The sequence below is a fragment of the Culex pipiens genome, chromosome 2 (assembly GCF_016801865.2).
Source record: "Culex pipiens pallens isolate TS chromosome 2, TS_CPP_V2, whole genome shotgun sequence".
NCBI lineage: Eukaryota > Metazoa > Arthropoda > Insecta > Diptera > Culicidae > Culex > Culex pipiens.
This window is the reverse complement of record NC_068938.1, coordinates 118,646,934-118,668,605: the sequence shown is the minus strand read 5'-3', so window position 1 is coordinate 118,668,605 and position 21,672 is coordinate 118,646,934. Positions and strand designations below refer to the sequence as shown.

At 40.2% G+C, this 21,672-nt stretch overlaps 1 protein-coding gene and 1 pseudogene across 3 annotated transcripts in view; both read left to right on the top strand.

Moving 5' to 3' along the window:
- Nucleotides 1-3,921: 3,921 nt before the first annotated feature.
- Nucleotides 3,922-6,462, top strand: LOC120419454 (translocon-associated protein subunit alpha-like; annotated as a pseudogene).
- Nucleotides 6,463-6,708: 246 nt separating this feature from the next.
- Nucleotides 6,709-21,672, top strand: part of LOC120419440 (c-Myc-binding protein) — a 31,928-nt gene continuing 16,964 nt past the window's right edge. Inside the window, exons 1-3 of one of the 3 annotated variants that reach the window (XR_005605722.2) lie at nt 6,709-6,935; nt 7,000-7,562; nt 13,060-13,285. Coding sequence is in view for 1 of the 3 variants with exons in the window: in XM_039582122.2 (XP_039438056.1) it covers nt 6,921-6,935; nt 7,000-7,470 (486 nt within the window). In the remaining 2 variants the exon portion in view is untranslated. Of the gene's footprint in view, nt 6,936-6,999; nt 13,286-21,672 lie in introns of those variants that run through there. The other 2 variants (XR_008211941.1, XM_039582122.2) reach the window with 2 other exon arrangements.

Sequence of the window (21,672 nt, the reverse complement as noted above, 5' to 3'; positions counted from 1 at the left end):
GAGCATACTATGTGTGTATGTATTGCGTGTACGTACACGAAAATAAAGTGAGGTTAAATTTTGTCAGCCAGCAAAACCAAATGGTGCGCTAGTGTGCGTACGCGAAACGTCATAAAGCTCTATAGAGTTATCTAAGCCCGAGCTCACGCACACCAGCACCCCATTTGTTTTGCTGGCGGGTACAAAATTTAACCTCAATCTTTTTCGTGTACGTACACGCAATACATGCGCACGTAGATAACTCTATATAGAGTTATCTAAGCCCGAGCTCACGCACACCAGCACCCCATTTGTTTTGCTGGCGGGTACAAAATTTAACCTCAATCTTTTTCGTGTACGTACACGCAATACATGCGCACGCAGATAACTCTATGGGCCATCTCCATACAAACAGGCGGCAAAATTATTTTTTGATTTTTATATGTTTTTTCATACAAATTTGGGTAATTGTATGGTATCGAAATGATATACGTCCATTTTTATGACTTTTCATGTTTTTCTATAGTTGATTTTTTATAATAAATAGTCTTTTCATACATTTGCAAGTGCAACAGAATTGCGTATCGAGAAATTAAAAGTGAGAGTGTGTGCAACATGGAGTTAAACTTTTTATGAAGTTGCTGTGAAGGTTACCATGACCATGGTTGCGAGTTTATATTATTAAATTATGGATGAGCTAATACATCCCCACTTTAAGGACCCCTCCCTCCTCTTTCTTTCACCCCCCCCCCCCCTCCCCACCTGCCCTCCAACAAGATTTTGTTAAGCGTAATAAATTCATTTTAAGTCAAATATTTATTTGTTCAGCCAGAGGCTGACTTCGAATTCCCTACGTTGTGTTGTTGTTGTTGTCCAGGCGCGTAGAATCTCCAATTGAATAGAAATAAAACAATCATTTAAGTGGACTGCAGAGCCAACCGTCTCGGACGGTGGTCAGCGCGCGACGAGGCAAAAGCTTTATTGTTCTGTTCTGGTCAGTACAATAGTGGTAAGGAAGTAAACATACAGGGGATGGACACAAATACCGTCTTGCACGAACATTATTATTTACTGCTGTGTGTTTCTTTTTGTGAGTCCATGCTATATAACTATGTTAAAGGTACTTTTTATGATGATCCAACCAAAATTTGGATCAGTTTCATGGATTGATCGCAGAAATTGTTGTTGTTGCGTGTCTCGCGGCGCAGTTCGACGTACGCGTTGACGATATACTCGAACAGTTCCGGCCTGAAGATGACCAGCATTTCGCGCTTGCACAGTGCGATGTACCGGCGGGTAAGCGACAAGTCCAGAGTGCACGATAGCGACAGATTTCTGTAGCTGTGAACTAAGGTGATGCGTTTGGCCAGACGAAGATTGTTGTCGCGGCCCAGAAGGTGCCAGAGAAGGTCTAAACGGGAAAGCGGGACGGCTGGATGTTCTGCTCGATTGTGCGTGCCCAAATGGCCGTAAATCTCTGGCAATTCGCGTGTAAAAGTCAGCTTGGCCAAAGACACATATGGTCACCGAACGCGAAATGTGTCCCACGGGAACCTGATCGATCTCCTTGAAATTCTTAAACCTCGCGTCTGCAGAAACAAACAGCCACCGGATGCGTACTCCCGTCAATCCCCCGAAGGAGAATCCTGACCTGGGTCATTTGCACCGTTGGTCAGGATAGCTTCCTCACCGGAGACAGCGGACGCTTTCTCCCTGGTCACCGTTTTGAAGTCCCGGAGTATGGCCACCGCGTGTCGAAGAGAGTTCTCGCCGGATTAGTTCACCACGAGACAATCTTCCGCCGCGGCCATCTCCTGGTGGAGATGATAGTCGTAATGAAGGTGACCGCGATAGTGGCTGGTTCGCTGGTTATAACTCCTTCACCCAGCACGTAACTGGCTCGTTTTTTGAACGTTCTCTTCCACCGGCAAATTCTACGAGGTCCACTCCCGGGTGCCTCGAGCACGTTGGGATGCCTCCGCAGGGGCTTTCGTTTGCCGCAAACGACGACGGAACGTACACGCGTATAAAAACATCGGATGAAAACATTTTGTTTTGTTTTGATGTTTTGACGTTTACACGCTAATCTGAAAAAACTCATATTATAGAGCAAAACATTCCCATCATTCCAATTATTCTGGAATAAAAATGGAATGATTCCAGAATGATCGAGTGTCAACCCCCTTGGGTAAGGAAGTAAACATACAGGGGATGGACACAAATACCGTCTTGCACGAACATTATTATTTACTGCTGTGTGTTTCTTTTTGTGAATCCATGCTATATAACTATGTTAAAGGTACTTTTTATGATGATCCAACCAAAATTTGGATCAGTTTCATGGATTGATCGCAGAAATTCATCAAGCTAAGTCAATATTTTGCTGAATACTTTTTTCGGTATCAAACTGAGATTCTCCAGTTTCGCTTGAGAAACTTCGGTACGAATACCTTATTTTGACTAAGGTACTCAATTTTAAATATAGGCAACAGAAAATTCCAATAAAGTCATTTTGAACTTCTTGAAACCAGGTATTGATTTTTGAGGCGACGATGCCCACGAAGTAGGTAGCAAAGCAAGTGAAATAAACGAGCGCATATGTAGATTGCAGCAAATTTTGATAAAACGTAAATGTTCAAAATGGCATATCTCCGAAAACGCAAAAAAATCGCAGGCTGGAAATTTCAGCAATGTTAGATTATGATCCAATCTTTCAAGTGATCTTAGTTTCATGTTTAGCATCGGTTAGCAAAAAAAGTACTCGATTAACAAACACAAAAAAATAAGTTTTGACAAAAAAATGCTCCAGTTATTCGATGAAAACTTCAGTTTTTGGAAGGCAAACAACATTTTATCTATTACTAGTTTCAAAGCTTATCTCATTACCTTTCCAACGATGTATAATTGTCCTAATAAAATATTTAAAATGGCTGTAAACAATCAGCCATTTTTACGAAAAACGCTAGTTTTTTACTCCATTTTTTGACATTCAGCTTGCGTATCTCCGTAAGGCGTCATCCATAAAATATGTCACGCAATAGGGGGAGAGGGGGGGTCTGAGAAAGTGTGACATTGCGTGTTATCAGTATAGGAAAAGCGTGACAAGGGGGGGAGGGGCTAAATTTTGGCCGATTTTAGCGTGACGTACTTTATGGATGAAGCCTAATGGACAAACTTAGAGCTTTTGAAAATTTGGATTTTTCTTAGTTAGAATGTTAACTTTCGAGAAAAAAATACCAAAAAATATTTGGAGAAGGTAACTTTTTTGAAACTTGGCCACCCAATGTACCATAGTGCGCGCCATCTGAACTTGAAAAAGTTCACCAATCAAATAAGCAACAGATGGCGCGTTGCAAAAAGCTTTTTCTTCTTTTGACATTTTTAAGGTGCTTTTCCAATGTATGTAAACTCTATATCCCAAGGGAATGGTGGAAAGATAGGAATCACAAATCCGTATAAATAATTTCAAGATTTTTCAGGTGTAAACCGAAAACGCGATCAAAAATTAAAGTGGAAGAATAAAGCATTTAAATGCTTATTTAATTGTCGGTGTACAGGATGCCGCACTGTTTAATCATTTTCTGACGTCCATTCATTTTTGCAGTCCAAACCCAGTCATTGAATTGGAAAAATAAAATTCTTTTTCAAATTTTCTTTTCTTGATTTGTGTGCACCTACGTCGAAGACCAAGATTGTTTACTTTTTGCTCTTTGGTCTGACAGTCTTGGTCTGACAGATTTGGTCTGTCAGCTTTATCATGGATTTTGATCTGGTCTAGGCGAGGGATAGGACACAGCACCTTCCTGCTATATCCACTGTTGCAGTCGCCACTTTTGGCTTTAAACTCACTTTACAAGGGAATATAGAGTTAGGGGCGGGGGGGGGGGGGGGGCAGAATGGACCATGGGGGCAGAACGGGTCACCCTTGGTTTTGGGCTTTAGAATGGATTTAGACCAACTGTAAGGCAAGTATCTTGTAAAGGACGTCAAATAGCATCACCATACCGAAAACGACGTTTGAATTCATTGTATTTTTCGAATTATGAGCAAAAATGTAAATTTATTGACAAAACCACGCAAATCGAGGGAGATGACACTTCGCGATTTGGTTAAAATCGCATCAAATTCAACCTTATTCGCTCATCGCCCCTTCATCGTGGTTGTTTTTTGCTCATCGTGGCGAATCGCGCCCATCGTGGTCAAATCGTGCTCGAATGAAAATTTTATTTTGATGAATTCGAGCAGTCAAAAATAAAAATAAACAACGAATGTGGATTGGGATTCGAGTGAAAATGAAAAGTCTGTTGATTTTTGCCCTGCTGGTTCTGCTCACCGTGGACGGTGGTTCCCGGTTGATGGCCCACTCCGCCGCCGAGGATGAGTTGAACGTGGAGGTTGAAGGAGAGGACGCATCGGTGACGGGCCAGGCTGAGGAAACGGACAATTAGCCGGAAACGACGAACTCTCGCGACGCTGATACGTTCCTGTTGTTTACCAGTCCGCTGCACTTAAATCTGGTTCGCAGTTTGAGCTTCCGACCGGCCCATTTGAGTTCTTGGTCGGATTCGACAACAAAGGCGATGATTTCATCATGGAAACCGTCCAGCCCTCGTTTCGCTATCCGATGGACTTCAACTACTTACTCCAAAACTTCTCGGCCATCGCGATCAAACGCGAAATCAAACCCGGCCACGAGGATACCATTCCGTACTCGTTTCCGTCAGAATCATTCGCCGGACGTCCGTTCGGAATTAACATTGCGCTGAACTACCGCGACGCCAGCGGAAACCGTCTCGATCATCAAGGTCTACGAGGGCCTGGACGGCAAAACGTTCTTCCTGTAAAAGTTCCTGGCCGCAGTCGTCGTGCTGCTGCTCGTCCTCGGCAAGCGGTTCCTTGGTTCGTAAGGCGGTGTTTGACCCGGCAAAAAACCGGTACGACCATCACCAGTCGAGTTTTCAGGAGACGTTGAACTCGCTGAGGCCGGAGGTAAAGGTTAAGCAGGAGATTCGGTTGAGTTTAGCTGGGTTGATACCTACTTCGGGGAGGGAGTGATCCGGAAGATTTTGGAGCGGAACTCGATTGTGAATCCGGAGAAGGAGTTGGTTCGTGGGGTTTATCGCAAGTTGTACGACACGTTGGTCGCTTAGTTGGATGGAATAGATAACGGCGTTCCGATGTTTTAGGGTGAGCCCAAGTACACGAGTACCCGCGTGAGGCACTTCAATCCGGCTTGGAATAAGACGGTGGACGACGTGGTCAATCGCTTTGAAAAGGCCAAAGCTTGCGTTGCCGTGGAGTTCATCAACAAGGTGCTTTACTACCCGAATCGTTGGTGACCGGCACGGGCCATCGTGGAAAAGGCCGTCCGGAGTCGACTCGAGGTGCACCCGTAAGAGCTGGAGGGCGAGCACGGAATCGGTGGCCTGCCCAAGTACGTCATCTACTTCAAAAGGCCGAACGAATGGCGCGTGGTCTGCGTCCCGCTGGAAACGGCCAGCTCTGTGTGCCGCAAGTGGTGCGGCAAGCAGGACAATAAGCTGGAGGAGGTCTCCGGCATCGAGGGAGCGAACTTTTGCCACCAGACGGGCTTCTACGGGGGAAACAGGACGCGTGAGGGTTGCGCTGCAGATGGCCGTGGTCAGTCTGCAGGAGAAGTAGGAGTGAGGGATATTGAAAAACAAAAATGTGTACGGCAAGCGCAAGCAATCGCCGACGGTGCCCAAGAAACCGGAACCGCTAACCACAAGAACGTCTCAAGAAAATCCAAAACTCTTTAGACAAATCCAGCGAAAGCTCAACGCTGCTTTTTGATGGTGAGAGATTTGACAGCTCCCATACTAAATGTCTCGATTTTCATACTTTTTGTTAGTTTTCTTCTAAAATAAAATACTTAACATATGAAAACTATATATTTTTGGTGCCCAAAATTCCTGCTGAATCGAATGGTGTACTTATCTCAATTGCAAATTTTTCGAACAGTTTTTATTTTAATAATATTCTAGACACATTTTGTGCACCTAATCAATCAATACTTTTATCATAAATAATCATTTTATTGCTTAAAAATTTAGTTTTCCTGAGCTCCCATATTCAAATACATGGAAGCTGTCATTTCTAACACCATTGGCCACCTAGCGGCCATTTCAAACTGGATACGTCTTTTAAACGGCGACAAAATTTCCCACAAGCAACTTATCTCATCATCTACGGTTTGGATAAAACCGCAGCATCAGCAACTGGCCACGATGCAGATCGTACTGGATGCGTTTGAAAGTGATCCCAACAATGCGAGCGTGAAGATCCACCGGAAGCTAGCCCCGTTTAGGTGTGGTAACCCAGTCAACTTAATCGGGATTCTTAAACAGATTTCAATTCGAATCGTTTACGAATTCTATTTCAAACGCAACAACCGGTACGTAAACGAAACTGGTTGTTGCGTTTAAACCGATTTCGTTCGTGGGTTGACTGGGTCTTAAGCTACAGATATAGAGTTATCTACGTGCGCATGTATTGCGTGTTTGTACACGAAGGGTTTTTAGGTTAAAATTTGTACCCGCCAGCAAAAACAAATGGTAAGCTAGTGTGCGTGAGATCGGGCTTAGATAACTCTATTTAGATTTTTGAATACAGTATTCATATTCAGCCTCCACTGTCAACCCGAGCTAAGGATTAAAAGTACTCATTTGCAATGAGTGTCGTGTCGAGTGACATTTATTCTACGAAATGTTATTAAACGTATTAACAGTGTGTGTATCCATTTTCATTGTCGTGCTTCATCAGTGTTCTGATAAAACAATTCATTTTGCCATTGTTGCAGAGAAGCAATCACAAACCACTAGATTTCCGAAACCGCAGTTAAATTACCTTTAATTGTGGCAAGTTGATTTTTATTTTTGGATTATTTTTTTCAAGCGATATCGATCCTTCACATAAACAAAATGTCCAGTTTTAAGGTAAAGTCAAATTACGGAAAGAATCTGCTACGAGTTTGCAAAACCACGTGTCTTTCTTTCACAGCCGATTGACGGTTCCAAGGAAGAATTCCGCAAGTACCTAGACCGCAAGGGCGTGCTGGATGCTATCACCAAGGTTCTGATCAAGTGCAACACGGACCGGCCGGACAACGCGATCGAGTTCCTACTGGAGAATCTTGGCGAAAAGGTCAAGGACAAGCATACAATCGCGTGCCTGGAAAACGATCTGACCGATGCCAGGAATGAAATCGAGGCGCTCAAACGGAAGGTTGAATCACTCCAGATTGCCTCCGCCGTGGCCACTGCGCCTAGCGCTGGAATCAGCAACGGAAGTTCCCCGGCGGACGAAGGTGCGGCATCGGACAGTGTTGTGAGCGAGGAAGCCAAGTCTGTTGCTCTTGTGGTGGATACTGTGTCCAGTCAGGGTCAAGAGATGCCCGCGGGAGATGCGAAGGGCGAGCAGAGCGCGACTGAGCCAACCGAGCCGGTGCCTAAGCAGCAGACTCCACAATAGGGTGGATGCTACTGAAAGACACTTTAGTTTTATCTGAATCGTCCAGATATATCTAGTACTAAAGAATGAATAAATTCCTGCTATAATAAACGGTATGTATTTAAATATATAAGTATCCATATCAAATTGGATTTAAACAGAGCCAAAATAACAAACATTAGTATGAAGATGTATCAAAGAAAAGTAACAAAAAAACGCCATTGTTGAATTAGCCGGCAACATTGGAAACAACTTTTTAGGTGAACATCATAGAAAAATACCTTGAACGTCTATAAGGGTTTTTTAGCCATGCATACAAAACTTATTCAAATAATCACAAAAAGTATAGGTAAGCGCAGTCAAATTGAATCTAGGAAACGGTCAAAGTGGTTGATTACCTACTCAGACAGTTCTCTAAAGAAACATCAAGGCTGATAATTGTACCAATACAATGAGCTGCCCTAATTAAACAGATATGTATGTTGCATCATTGATTGGTCCATACAATTCTTCAATTCAAAGTACTCCGTTAGCATGATCTGTTTTGAAAAACGGTTCAAAGTTTGATCAGAGTTCAAACTCGATTACCTGTGAAGGTTTTTGGATAACCCAATCTAAAATTATACACAAGTATAATAGTGGAACTGCATGTATTTTCATCGGGCACCTAATATGTTGGCATCTAATTGAAAAGTAATTTCAACGCATAGCTTGATCGGAAGTTACTAAGCAAGTTTTTATCAACACATTTGCAAAACAATTTGTTCAAATTTTGCAAATTAGACGGAGTTAGGACCGAGTCTTTAACCTGCGAAACATATGAGATTTTTTCTTATAGTTATTGCGTTGGAGCGTTGTTTTAGTCTTATTTGAACTTAGCGACCCAAAATAAAATGATGCGGAACAGTATAATATAATATAGTATAATATACAGTGAAACATCTTTTTACGCGGTGCGTTACGTTTGTCTAATTTGTCGATTTAGCTGGAACGACGCAACATTTTTGCAATCTTTTCAAAGCAATTTGTAGGTTTTGTTCAGATCTAGAAAACGCTTTTTGATGCTCGCAAAAATATTGTATGGTTCAAGGGAAATCGACGAAACAAAAAGCGTAACGCCACCGCGTAAAAAGAGGTTTCTCTGTAATAGTAGAGCAATTCTCTACAAAATCGGTCTTTTTTCTTAAATTTCAATTTTTGTATTTTTTAATCCGACTGAAATTTTTTTGGTTCCTTCGGTATGCCAGGGTATGCCCAAAGAAGCCATTTTGCATCATTAGTTTGTCCATATAATTCTCCATACAAATTTGGCAGCTGGCCATACAAAAATGATGTATGAAAATTCAAAAATCTGTATCTTTTGAAGGCATTTTTTGATCGATTTGGTGTCTTCCGCAAAGTTGTAGGTATGGATATGGACTACACTGAAAAAAATGATACACGGTAAAAAAAATTTTGTGTGATTTTTAATTTCACTTTTTGTCACTAAAACTTGATTTGCAAAAAAACACTATTTTTTTATATGTTCTAGAGGACATCAAATGCCAACTTTTCAGAAACTTCCAGATTGTGGGAGCGGTCGTGGCTGAATGGTTACGATGTTCGCTTTATAAGCGAATGGTTCTGGGTTCGATACCCATCTGCTCCCAACGAGAAAGTTCTAGACTCATTGAATTTGGAATTAATGCAAAAACATGAAAAAGCTCACGGCGGGGTTCGATCCCCTGTCCTTAGGATTGTTAAGCAAAATGCTTTCCACTTAACCGTGGAGCATTGGTAGCTTGAGGAGGAATTAGACTGGTATAATTGAATCCAAGAATCGGACAAAGAATTGAATGCAAGCTGAACATCAGAACTCAAACAAGATTGCATGCAATATTGCAAGCGCAGTTGAAATTGAATTTAAAAATACCTCGCTATAAATAGCCTGGGCGACTGATAGAATTCATCCAATAAGAGATGAGAAGAATTGAAAGCTATCCCATTAGAAATGAGAACACACGAAGAATTCGAACAACAATGCAAAAGGTCGTTACCACTCGCCTAGGGTGGATCCTCAGACCATTCACCTTCCCAAAAACCGTCCAACTCCAAGCGAAACTTACTTGAGGATACCGTGGAGATTTTCCCTTAATACTCTGAAAAAAGTGGAGCATCAACACTTCCCGTCTTCCAAATCCCTTTCCTTGTCCCTGGTGCGCGGTGGAGATGGGAGCGGCCGGCAATGGACGGCTGCCATGGTGGGAATCTGGTTCAGGTGGAATGGTTCTATTCCTAATTATCGATTCCTAGGCAACTTGGGCTTAGACAATCATCACATCACATGGCGAATATCCAGTCTGCAATCCGCTAAAATCACCGTCTCCTAGCGAAGCGAAGTGATTTCCAGATTGTGCAATAAATCTTTGAGCGAGTTATGAATTTTTGAATCAATACTGATTTTTTCAAGCAGGCCAAGTGCGAATGATTCTGATGATACCTCTTCAGTTGACGCTCAGGCGAGGAACATCCTGGAAGGAGCGTCACTGACTACGTCCGTAGTCCTGTTAGATCATTTCTTGATCAAGACAGTATAGCTCTGGTTCCTTGCAAGTGTCCTATTTTCTTACCTCCACGTTGGCTTGGTTTTCATGATGACCTAGCTGGTGGCCTGTGGAAACGGATCGTAAACCTTTGACCACCGCGGGTCAAAGTCGAGACGGCTAAAAGAAAGGGGCGCGACAATGTGGGAAAGGGATGTAATTTGTGATTGTAGACGGTATTGTTTTGATTCGCAGTATGTTGAGTCAACTGCTGTGGATGTACCTGAAACATCGCACAACGGGGTTTCTCTTCATTCCTTTCATCTACCACCTATCTTCTGTTTATTTTGTTTCACTGATTTTCTAACGCGGCTTCTGTTTACTTCTGTTTACTCCATTTGATTTCGATTTTACTCATTTGAATCTCTTATTTCTCAACGCTTTTCCACTCTATTTTACCAATTGATGCTGCTGTAACAAACTGTCTGTTTTTCCTTAATTTGGCAGCGATGTCGATTTTGTTTATCTTTATTTATCTATTTGAATAATTTTTCATCTGCCCTATAAATTGCATTTAACACAATCTATGCTTGTTTGTTACCTCTTTTTATTAACTATTGTTAATTTCATTATCTACTTATTAAATTACTATCTTTCTTTTACTATTGATTCTTAAAATAGTATATTTCTTTCACTGTCCATTGTTTTTTTAATCTTCACCCTTTTCTTCAAACAAATGAGATTCGAGCCCTTACTCAATTTTTGGAATGATCAAAGAATTAACACAAATATTACTATTGTACTTTTGAAAAACTTTTATAAAATGCTTAGGACCAAAAATTGTAACAAAACACCGCGACAAAAGAAATAGCAACAGATAAACAAGACTTAACATTAGGAATTATTTCAGGAGAAAAAAATACACAGTAAAATAACAACTAGTTTTTGAATTCAAACTAAAAATAAAACAGTTTTTGCTTTAATGAAAGTTGATAGGCACACTTTAAACGGTTAGGCGCTTATACTTACATCAAACCCTACGTAATGTACCACCCCCGGCCGAGTTAAAATGCGTAACCGGAAAAGAAGGTGTGCATGCCTGGCACGAACACTCAAAGCGTGTTCTAGCGTGCTGCTCGTACTGACTCAGAGCAAGGGTGAGATGTAGGTGTAAGGGCAGTGCGTGTTCGTCGGGAACCTAGTGCATAAGATCGGTCAAGGCCCGTTCTTACACTGAAAAAATTGCGAATTGCGAATACTGATTTTTTCAAAAAATCGAAAAATCGGTCGCAAAAATTTTTCAATTCATTTTTCGATGTAAAATCAAATTTGCAATCGAAAAGTACTTTAGTGAAATTTTGATAAAATGCACCGTTTTCAAGTTAAATCCATTTTTAGGTGACTTTTTTGAAAATAGTCGCAGTTTTTCATTTTTTTAAATTAGTGCACATGTTTGCCCACTTTTGAAAAACCAATTTGCGACCAATTTTTCGTTTTTTGAAAAAAATAGTATTGATTCAAAATTCATAACTCGCTCAAAGATTTTTTGCACAATCTGGAAATTTCTGAAATGTTGGCATTTGATGTCCTCTAAAACATATAAAAAAATTTAGTAAAAATAGTGTTTTTTTTGCAAATCAAGTTTTAGTGACAAAAAGTTAAATAAAAAATCACCATTTTTTTACCGTGTATAATTTTTTTCAGTGTAGTCCATATCCATACCTACAACTTTGCCGAAGACACCAAATCGATCAAAAAATGCCTTCAAAAGATACAGATTTTTGAATTTTCATACATCATTTTTGTATGGCCAGCTGCCAAATTTGTATGGAAAATTATATGGACAAACTAATAATGCAAAATGGCTTCTTTGGGCATACCGAAGGCACCAAAAAAGTTTCAGTCGGATTAAAAAATACAAAAAAAATCGAATGACCGAAATCTGAGAGAACTGCTCAGTACAGAGAAACCTCTTTTTACACGGAACCGTAACGCTTTCGTAAATTTCTCCTAAACCATATAATATTTTTGCAAGCTTCAAAAAGCGTTTTGTAGATCTGAACAAAACCTACAAATTTCATTTAAAAGATTGCAAAAATGTTGCGTAGTTTCAGAGAAATTGACAAAATAGAAAAACGTAACGCATCGCGTAAAAAGAGGTTTCTCTGTTTCAAGTATCTCTGACTGTAATAAACTTGTGGACTTAGTTAAATCCATGAGCATGAGCATGAGCATAATCATGGTTGACTGCCAATGAGCTGCTACTCCGTTATTGACAGATCAGCTGAAGTTAAACAATGAATCAAAAATGATCAGTGGGAGCCAACCATCCGTTCACTGTTTAACCTCTGATGATCTCTACTTTTTTAGTCAATACCGGCGCCCTCCCAAGAAGCCTGCAGTTCAACGAAAGGGAGGAATGTTAGTCCGATAGTTGAAGTTGCAGACTCATCAAGCACATAGTTTTTCGCTATATACTTGCTGATACCGCTTGAGACCGTTGAATCCACAGCATCTCCTTCAAGCATCACGTGATTATTTTTTTTTTGGGTTAGTAGGATAAGTTATTGGCTTTTCGATGCCTCCCGAGCTACGACGCTATGGGGAGGACTTTCATAACAGACCCGTCGGCGAGCCTTCCGAGCAACGATGCTATGGGAAGGTCTTTTTGGTTAACACACAAACTCACTCACACACAGCTATTTTACTCCACTATTAACTCAACGATCCAAATTGTCAGTGCGTCTTTCGTTCATTATATAGAAATGGCTTTTTCGCCGCAAAAAAATAAAACCTTATTCGAAAAATTTAAACACAATCCACCCGACGCCGTGCGTTCCGATCAACGATGATATAGGAAGGGCTTTGAAAATCACAAAAGAAATCATTTTCACTCCGAATATTTTTCATGACCACGCGCTCCCTTTGTCAACCATGCCCTCGAACTTGTGGACTTAGTTAAATCCATTTGAAAAACAGAAAAAAAAACATTTGTGTAAACCCAGAAAATATTGTTGTTATGCAGTTCTCGAAAAAATATAGCAATTTTTCCAAAACATTCCAAGCGTAAAGTTTTTTTTTTTAATAGGTCCTATAAACATATAAAACATTCAACTCCCGTGTATTGCAGCATCGATTTCAATAAACTTATAATTCTAGTCGTAGAAATGTCGTGAAATCATCTACTTTGGACCTTACGTACCGAAAACAGCTGGTCCCATAAAGTTATAACGACGGACAAAGAGATGGTAGTTATTTCAAGGAGAAACTTAAATTATACTGTCTAAATATACGAAAAATAATAATAGGGAAAATATTAAACATTTATTTTTTAAGAACATGAAAAGAAACACCACCTCACCTTACTGACGAAAGGCTATAAAATCACTAGAAAAACGTAATTCTTAATTTGACCTCCTAGACCCACCTTCATGTATACCTATCGACTCAGAATCAAATTCTGAGCAAATGTCTGTGTGTGTGGTGGGATGTTGATAAAAAAAAATTGCACTGGGTTATCCGGCACTGGCTGAACCGATTTGGTCTCATTCGATCCCAAGGTCACATAAGTCTCATAAGTCCCATAATTATAAAGTTTAGTTAAGTACTTCAAAAGTTAAGTTAAAAAATCGATTTTAGCTCAAGCCCGAAAGATTGTAAAAAGGGTGGTTTTTGTAAGAAATCCCGTCATGTTATACAATTTTAGAAAGGTTTTTCAACGAGTTTACAAGATTGAAGATCTGACGACCCTATCAAAAGTTATAAGCACTTAAGTGCTATTTATGCACTTTTTAGAGGCCAGATCTCAGATAATTTGATGAAAACGTTGTCCAGATCTATCCGGATCGGATCTATTGGATAGGTAATTAGGAGTCCTTTTCAACGAGTTCAAAAGATTGAAGATCTGACAACCCTATCAAAAAGTAAATCTTTCCCAGTTCCTGAAGGGAACACCCTTGAAGAGTATCGGGGCCGGCATTTACAAAGCGGATTCAGTGGCAGTTTCATTCTCAACTTAATGTTAACATGTTAAGATTAATGTTAACATTCCATAGGTCGCCTCCCTAAGGTGTCGTGATAAGGTCCAGTTTGTGACGATACACTACCTTCCCTTTACTAAGCAATCGATTCCAGAAGGGAAAAGATCACCAATTGTGTTGGTCCGAGCCGGGATTTGAACCCCGATCTACCGATTGCGAGGCGGAAGCGTTACCACTGGGCTACGTGGCTCGGATCAGACCCTATCAAAAGTTAAGTTAATTAGTGCCCTGAATTATGAAGATCTGACTACCCAATCTGATGGTATGAATAATGAATCAAGTTGATAGAACACTGAAAGGTCCACCCTTTTGTATCTATTTTGGATAGCATTACCTTCTAAATGTGAGGAGGGCACCAACCACCTAAGGGTGGATTATGTAACGTTTTTTTCTGTATCTGTTCTAACCTGAAAGAATTCACGCGGAGGTTGTGATGGCTGTTTCGATGTGTTGCCAACTAACACCCTAAAGGCCATGCCTCCTTAGAAACAAAATTTTAAAATGTAAAAAATCATATCTCCGGTTCGTTTCATCCAATTTTGACGAAACTTTCAGGGCAGGTCCAGTTTTTAGTCTAGTTTCGAATGACTTTTGAGTTGGGCCCGAATTTCGGATTGTTACGGATTAATCGCAGATTCCCTTGGGGTACCTTCGTTTTGGCCAGTGGGGTCACATTATGGTTACTCAATATTTTTCTTCTATAGTATGCAGTTTTAGTGTAAAAAACTGAAGTATTATCAAAAACAAATCCCCCAATGTGTTAACGACATATAATGACCCCTTCAGGTAGCCCCGGGACCTCCGGAACCGGTTCCGTGGTACAACCGTGGGGGACAAAATCTAGAAGTCACGGAAATATGCCATGCGACATGTCAAAAAATATCTACTGGCTCTGGAAAGTTGATTACTATCCCTCAAAAGACTGTCCAAGGCCATCCGGACACTTTGGCCACCTGGAACCGGTGAATCAGGAACATGGTCCATGGTAGAAAAATTCGAGATTTAGCCAACACATGACTAAGATATAAGCCGGGACCGTGGTGTAGGGGTAAGCGTGGTTGCCTCTCACCCAGTCGGCCTGGGTTTGATCCCAGAAGGTCCCGGTGGCAAATTTTGAGACGAGATTTGTCTGATCACGCCTTCCGTCGGACAGGGAAGTAAATGTTGGCCCCGGTCTAACCTAGAGGTTAGGTCGTTAGCTCAGTCCAGGTGTAGGAGTCGTCTCCCTGGGTCCTGCCTCGGTGGAGTCGCTGGTAGGCAGTTGGACTCACAATCCAAAGGTCGTCAGTTCGAATCCCGGGGTGGATGGAAGCTTAGGTGTAAAAAGAGGTTTGCAATTGCCTCAACAATCAAGCCTTCGGACACCTAGTTTCGAGTAGGAATCTCGCAATCGAGAACGCCAAGGCAATGCTGTAGAGCGAATAATTTGATTTTTTGATGACTAAGATAGCTTTCCCGATTATCCCCGGCGGCAACAAAAAAGGTTTTTGTTAACCCCTTCTCGCCCAAACGAAATCGAGATTTTTTATGTTTTCTTTATTACTAGTCAGAATCACTGATTTGACCAAAATTGCTGAACTTTTAATGGCTGACCAGATAACATTCTACATAAATCAGTGTAGGTTGATTCAGGTTGAAAAAGTGGATTGCCGTCAGTGTTGCGTTCCTCACGCGCTCACGCGCTCGTGAGCGCTCACTTTTCGCTCATTCGTGAGGAGGAGCGCTGCGCGAGCTAGCTCACGTTTGCCCGCGCTCACGTTTGCTCCGATTTTTTCAGCTCGTGTTTGCTCCACGCTCGCGCTCACGCTCATATTTCGCTCACGGAGCGCTCATTTTGGACGTGTCGCTAATCATTTAACGTTTTTGAGAAAGTTTTTTTTTCAATTCTAGATGGATTTTTTTGCGTAAGGTGTGGAAATATGACTTTGTGAACAAATTTTATGATATATGAATTGGAATAGCTCATTTTTATCAATCATGTTTTTAAATAAAAGGTTGGATTCGCAAGGGTCAAATAATTTTTAGACATACCGTTGAATGTATAAATATTTTTTAGAATTTAAACGCCTTATTGTAGCAGAGAGGGGAGGAGGGGTATAGACGCCTAAATAAACGGTCCTGTAAACCTTAGAAAAACTTACAAAACAATGAATTGATTCAAGAAGATTTATGCTTTGGTAAGTTCGATTCAAGGTTAAATGCTTGGTTGATTAAAATATAACATTAATCTGTTTTCTGTAGGGTAACATTTTTGAAACAGTTCAATTTTAAATATATGCCTTAAAATTCCTAAGGGTTGAAATAACCCTTTTGACTCAAATCAAATGAATTGTCAACATTTTTCACCACGAAAAGGTTGGCTCTTCTTCCAACAAGTGGATTTTATTCAACACTTTCGCAACCAAACCTCTGAAAATATTCAATTACAAGTTATATATGATTTTTTGAACATGGATGATTGTAACTGTTTAAAAGATTATTTAAAAATTGAAAAAATATACATAAATTGTCAATATTTTTGTACATAACAACAATACAATATGGATTTGATTTGTGAACAAACAGTGCATCTCTTCACGCCAATGAATGTTTACATTATGAATTTAGTTTTTTCGAAAAATGTCTAGATTTTAAATAGAACGTAAATTTCGGTTCTCTGATCAAATCCATTTCATTGCCTACTTTTGTTTGTTCGACCACTTTCTTGTTTGTTTTTGCTGCCTGTGCTGAGATAGTTCTAGAAACTTCGTTTCAAACAGGCAGATGCTTCAACAGGAAAAAACAACTACCTACTTTGGCTCACCAGCTCACGTGAGCGCAAAACGCTCCGGTGAGCGTGAGCGAGCACGAGCTACCTGATAAAAACTCACGCTCCAGCTGGAGCGAGCAAGCTTTCCGTGAGCGCTCGCTCATTCGCAACCCTGATTGCCGTTGAGATATTGCATTTTGAAGTCAAAAATGAGTGGTGCTCTGGAGTAACCATGGGCGTTAGAGGGTTCAGGAAGCGATCTTACAGCCATCGCGCCCTTTGACGCCCTTCCTCACGAAGGAAATGATCTATGATTATTCAAAATTTTTAGCTTCTTGATGAATCCTTCTATTGACAAATAAAAAAATCCCAAGTGTATTCTAACCTGACGAGAATGCACTGGGCCACGCCCCATTTTTAATTTTCAGCTTAGTTCCTTTTTTCTTCCAGCGCTCTATTGGGTCTGCTTAGCGCTGCCATTTGTGACGAAATGTTAAGCGAACACTCTGTCGTAAGTGGGAAATATACCCTTTTTAATCAAACACCTATCTTCGCCACATGGAGAGTTTGTTCCTCGATTAACTATTTAGGCCACAAAATTACCAGCAGCAGCACCGCCTTGAGTAAGCACGCATGTTAATGTCATTTACTGGCCAAAAATATCAATTTCAATGCTCTTTTATTCATTTTTTTTTTATTTTGCGAGACCATTTCTCATCACTTTAATTGCACAATACGGTGACAAGAAAAAATGAAATTTTTGGAAAATCTTAAGAGATATCCCCGGGCTCGATTCTTTAGGCAAAAATAAGTAACTAATTAAGCCAATTTTGAGCCAAATTGGTTAAGTTTTAAGGTTCTCTTTGTTTCAAATGTCCTAAAGGAATTAGCTTATGAACTTGAATGTAAATAATGGGTACCGTCAGTGGGGGTGACATTGGGTCTGGGGGGTGAGATTGGGTCAAAGTGATTTTTACGGATTTTACTATTTCTCAGGTTCTTCTCATTGAAACTGAATTCTGTTAAAAGGGTTGTGTAGGGGACATCTTAAGATGACTTCGCTGAAAAAATCTCGTTCCTAGAACAAATCCTGTTATTTTGGCAGCTGTCTAAAGTTGAGGTATGTTTTTGGCCAAAAATGACCTCTCGAAAAATCATTTTTCTAATACTTTTGTTAGAATTGCTCGAAAACTACCCAAATGTTTGAAAATCTCCACTTCAAACATTGTAGCATGTCAATACGATTCCCCCGAACAAGAAACACTGTTGGATGACTTGTTTTTACCATATCGTTGTATTTGAGCATCATTTTAGTTTCATTTGACCTAATGTCACCCCCTCTAAGGGGTGAGATTGGGTCAATTTTCAAACTATTGGCATTCAAGGTAGTGTTCATCAAAATCCACCATATTTTGGGAAAATGTCAGTAAACTATCTAAGAACAAATCGACGTTGAAAGATTTTCGATGTTGTTTAAATTGTTTTTGTTATTAAGAAATTACGAGAGGTGTATCGTTTTTTGACCCATAGTCACCCCCACTGACGGTATATAGGACGTATATTTAAGAGCAATTCCAGCTCAAATCAGGAATTTTTCTGGTACTTTTGTACCCAACCCTCTCCGATTTCAATGAAACTTTTTAGTCGAGTTATCCTAGGCCTATATAAGCCATTTTTGTGAATATGGAGCTAGTTGCACTCGATAACGACATTTGAAAAGGGCGAGTTTTAAATATTTTTTTGTATTTTGTAAATTAAATATTGCTGTATCTCTAAGCCGTTACATCGTATAAAAAAGTGATCAAAGACAAACTTGTAGGAAATTAGACGGGCTTTTTGAAAAAAATACACTGAAAGAAAAATACACGCCAATTCTATGAGTTTTTTAAATTTTTATGTTTAAAAGTTAAATTTTAAGGTTATGGCACGATTTTTTTTCGCTCAAATTTTTGTGAAAATAGCCTAAAATGTGACAAAAAGACTCACGAAAAATGCAGGATGGTATGTCTCTACTAAAAAAAATACAAAAATCATTTACTAAAACTGTTTTTTTGAAAAGTGGTCAAAATTTTCCAAAACCGATAGTGGGAATCGATTCCCCAGACAATTTTGCATAAATGTCTCCATATTGACCATCGTCCTAAGTACAATCCTTGTGAAGATACAGCGGTTTTAAAAATAATAATGTTGAAAAAAAAATAGGTTTTTTAGTGGTTTTTAGCAATTTCTATATGACAGACTTGATTTTTCAGTCTCGTGAATATTTTTACCGAAAAGCTCGTCCAATTTCCCATAAGTTTGTCTTTGACAGCTTAAAATTTAACATCACCTTAAAATTTAACTTTCAAACATAGAATTGGCGTGTATTTTTCTTTCAGTGTATTTTTTTCAAAAAGCCCGTCGAATTTCCTACAAGTTTGTCTTCGGTCACTTTTTAATACGATGTAACGGCTTAGAGATACAGCAATATTTAATTTACAAAATACAAAAATATTTAAAACCCCATAATGGGGCCCTATCTACAATCACTTAGCTTAGAAAATTTCACTTAGCTTAGGAATTTGAATCAATGGAAATGAAGCCGAGCTTCTACAATGGAAAAGTAATCAAATTAGAAACTGACGTATGCTTTGAAAAATTTCAAAATCTACGGTAAGTTGACGTTTCAATATCAAAGGTAAACAAACAACTGCATAGCAACGTATATCAGCCCAGCAAAAGATCTAAGTTGATTGTGGATGACGGCCGTAAGTTGCGTACTTTCCTAAGTAACTACTTTACTTAGATGTTCTAAGCTAAGTGATTGTAGATAGCCCATTACGCCACAGAATGTCATTATCGAGTGCAACTGGCTCCATATACACAAAATAGGCCTAGGATAACATGTCTAAAAAGTTTCATTGAAATCGGAGAGAGTCGGGTAAAAAAGTACCAGAAAAAATCCTGATTTGAGCTAGAATTGCTCTTAAAAGAAAATATTTTTTTTTCTAAAAAAAATACCAAAAATTAGGATCAACTCGGATCGTTTTGCACCCTTGGACAAAGTTGTAGGGAATTGAATTTGCTACAAGAATCTCATACTTGGTCGATTTTGGGTCACCTGGCAGAAAAATACTGAAACGATGTTTTCCCCATACATTTTCACGATTTTCCCCATATAAACTAAAACGATAAAAAGCGACCTTAACCTTAACCGATTTGGCTCAACATTGGAACAGATATTGTTCTTTATTTGCCTTTGCCTCTCGCTCAGTTTTCTTCAGCCTTCGATTTAATTGAGTTTAAACGTCAAAAGACTCGGCGCGTTTGTTTTTTTATGGCGCTTGCTAATTATTTACATGTTTCGGGATTATTTTTCAAGCAACTGACTAACTAATGTGCAAAATAACAGGTTGCCAAAAGTTGGCAGCTGTTTTATATCGAAAGCGCGTTGGAAAAGTAAGCGAAAGTGAAAAGTTGATTTCTGGAGTTTTTTTTTTTTTAAAGGTCCTATAAACCAAATTTTCATTTTTTGCTTTTTGGGTGTTTTGAATACCCCTGACTCAAGGCGGTTCTAAAAACACCCAAAAAGCAAAAATTGAAAATTTGGTTTAAAAAAAAACTCCAGATTTTGACTATTTTGACGTTGAGTGCTGCTCGCGTGTGGCACTGTGTGCAATCAAAGTGATGAGAAAGGGTCTCGCAAAATAGAAATTTTGATCAAAAGGGCATTAAAATTGATCTTTTTGGCCAGTAAAGGCCATAAATTTGCGTGTTTACTCGAGGCGGTGCTGTTGCTGGTAAGTTTATGGTCTAAAAAGTTTTTGTTGAGCTTCAATCGAACAACAAACTCTCCTTATGGCGATGATAGGTGATTGATTGATTAGTTCGGGGAAGTTCGTCGACAATCGACGAAGACCATGTAAACAGTGCACACGAGCTGTCAAATGACGTCACGGTGTAAAACCTAATTGACTCAGAGTCAATAACTGAACAAAAATCCGCCACAGATTTACGGGTTCTTTTTGACAAAGAACTTTGTCCTAAGGTTTCTATACGTGGTGTCAATCCAAAATTTTCGCGAAGCGAAAACGTTACGTGGGAGCGTTCTTTTATTACGTAACGCAGTAGGGGGGGAGGGGGGGTCGGAGGCCGTGTTACGCTCCATACAAAATTTTTAAAATTTGTATGGAAATTTTGTTACGAGGGGGGGGAGGGGGTCTAAAAGTCCGATTTTTCGCGTTACGTAATAAAAGAACGCTCCCACGTGACGAATTCCCCTCTCGGCAAATTTCCCCTCTTTTTGGTGCACGCTGGTTGGATGAACGAACGTTTCCCAATCAGTCGATCGAGAGACGTGAGATTGATGTATCTAAAATCTCCCCCACTCCACCTCATAATTTTCGCATCGTCGACGAGCCAACAAAACTCGGCTCGGTCGGTCCCGAAAATTCATTCTATTGCTGGACGTCGACGAGGACACAACAGAAGCAGATGGCCTGGTGGCCCGGTAGCAGACGGCCTGGAGGTCCGGGAGCAGATGGCTTGGAGGCAAGGACCAGCTAAGACATGCCGGTCGCGTGAGTCGATCATTGGAACTGGCCACCACCTGGAGTGTCCGGAGGCCCCGGGGATGTTCCGATGGGGGGACATTTGCCGGACCGTAAGAGTTGGGGCAATATGGGTATCAAACTTTATGGTTTTTGATACCGGACATGAAATTTGACATTTTGGCAGTAGTGGCCACAATCCGGAGTGGCCGGAGGCCCCGGGGATGTTCCGATGGGGGGATATTTGCCGGACCGTAAGAGTTGGGGCAATATGGGTATCAAACTTTATGGTTTTTGATACTGGACATGAAATTTGACATTTTGGCAGTAGTGGCCACCACCTGGAGTGTCCGGAGGCCCCGGGGATGTTCCGATGGGGGGAC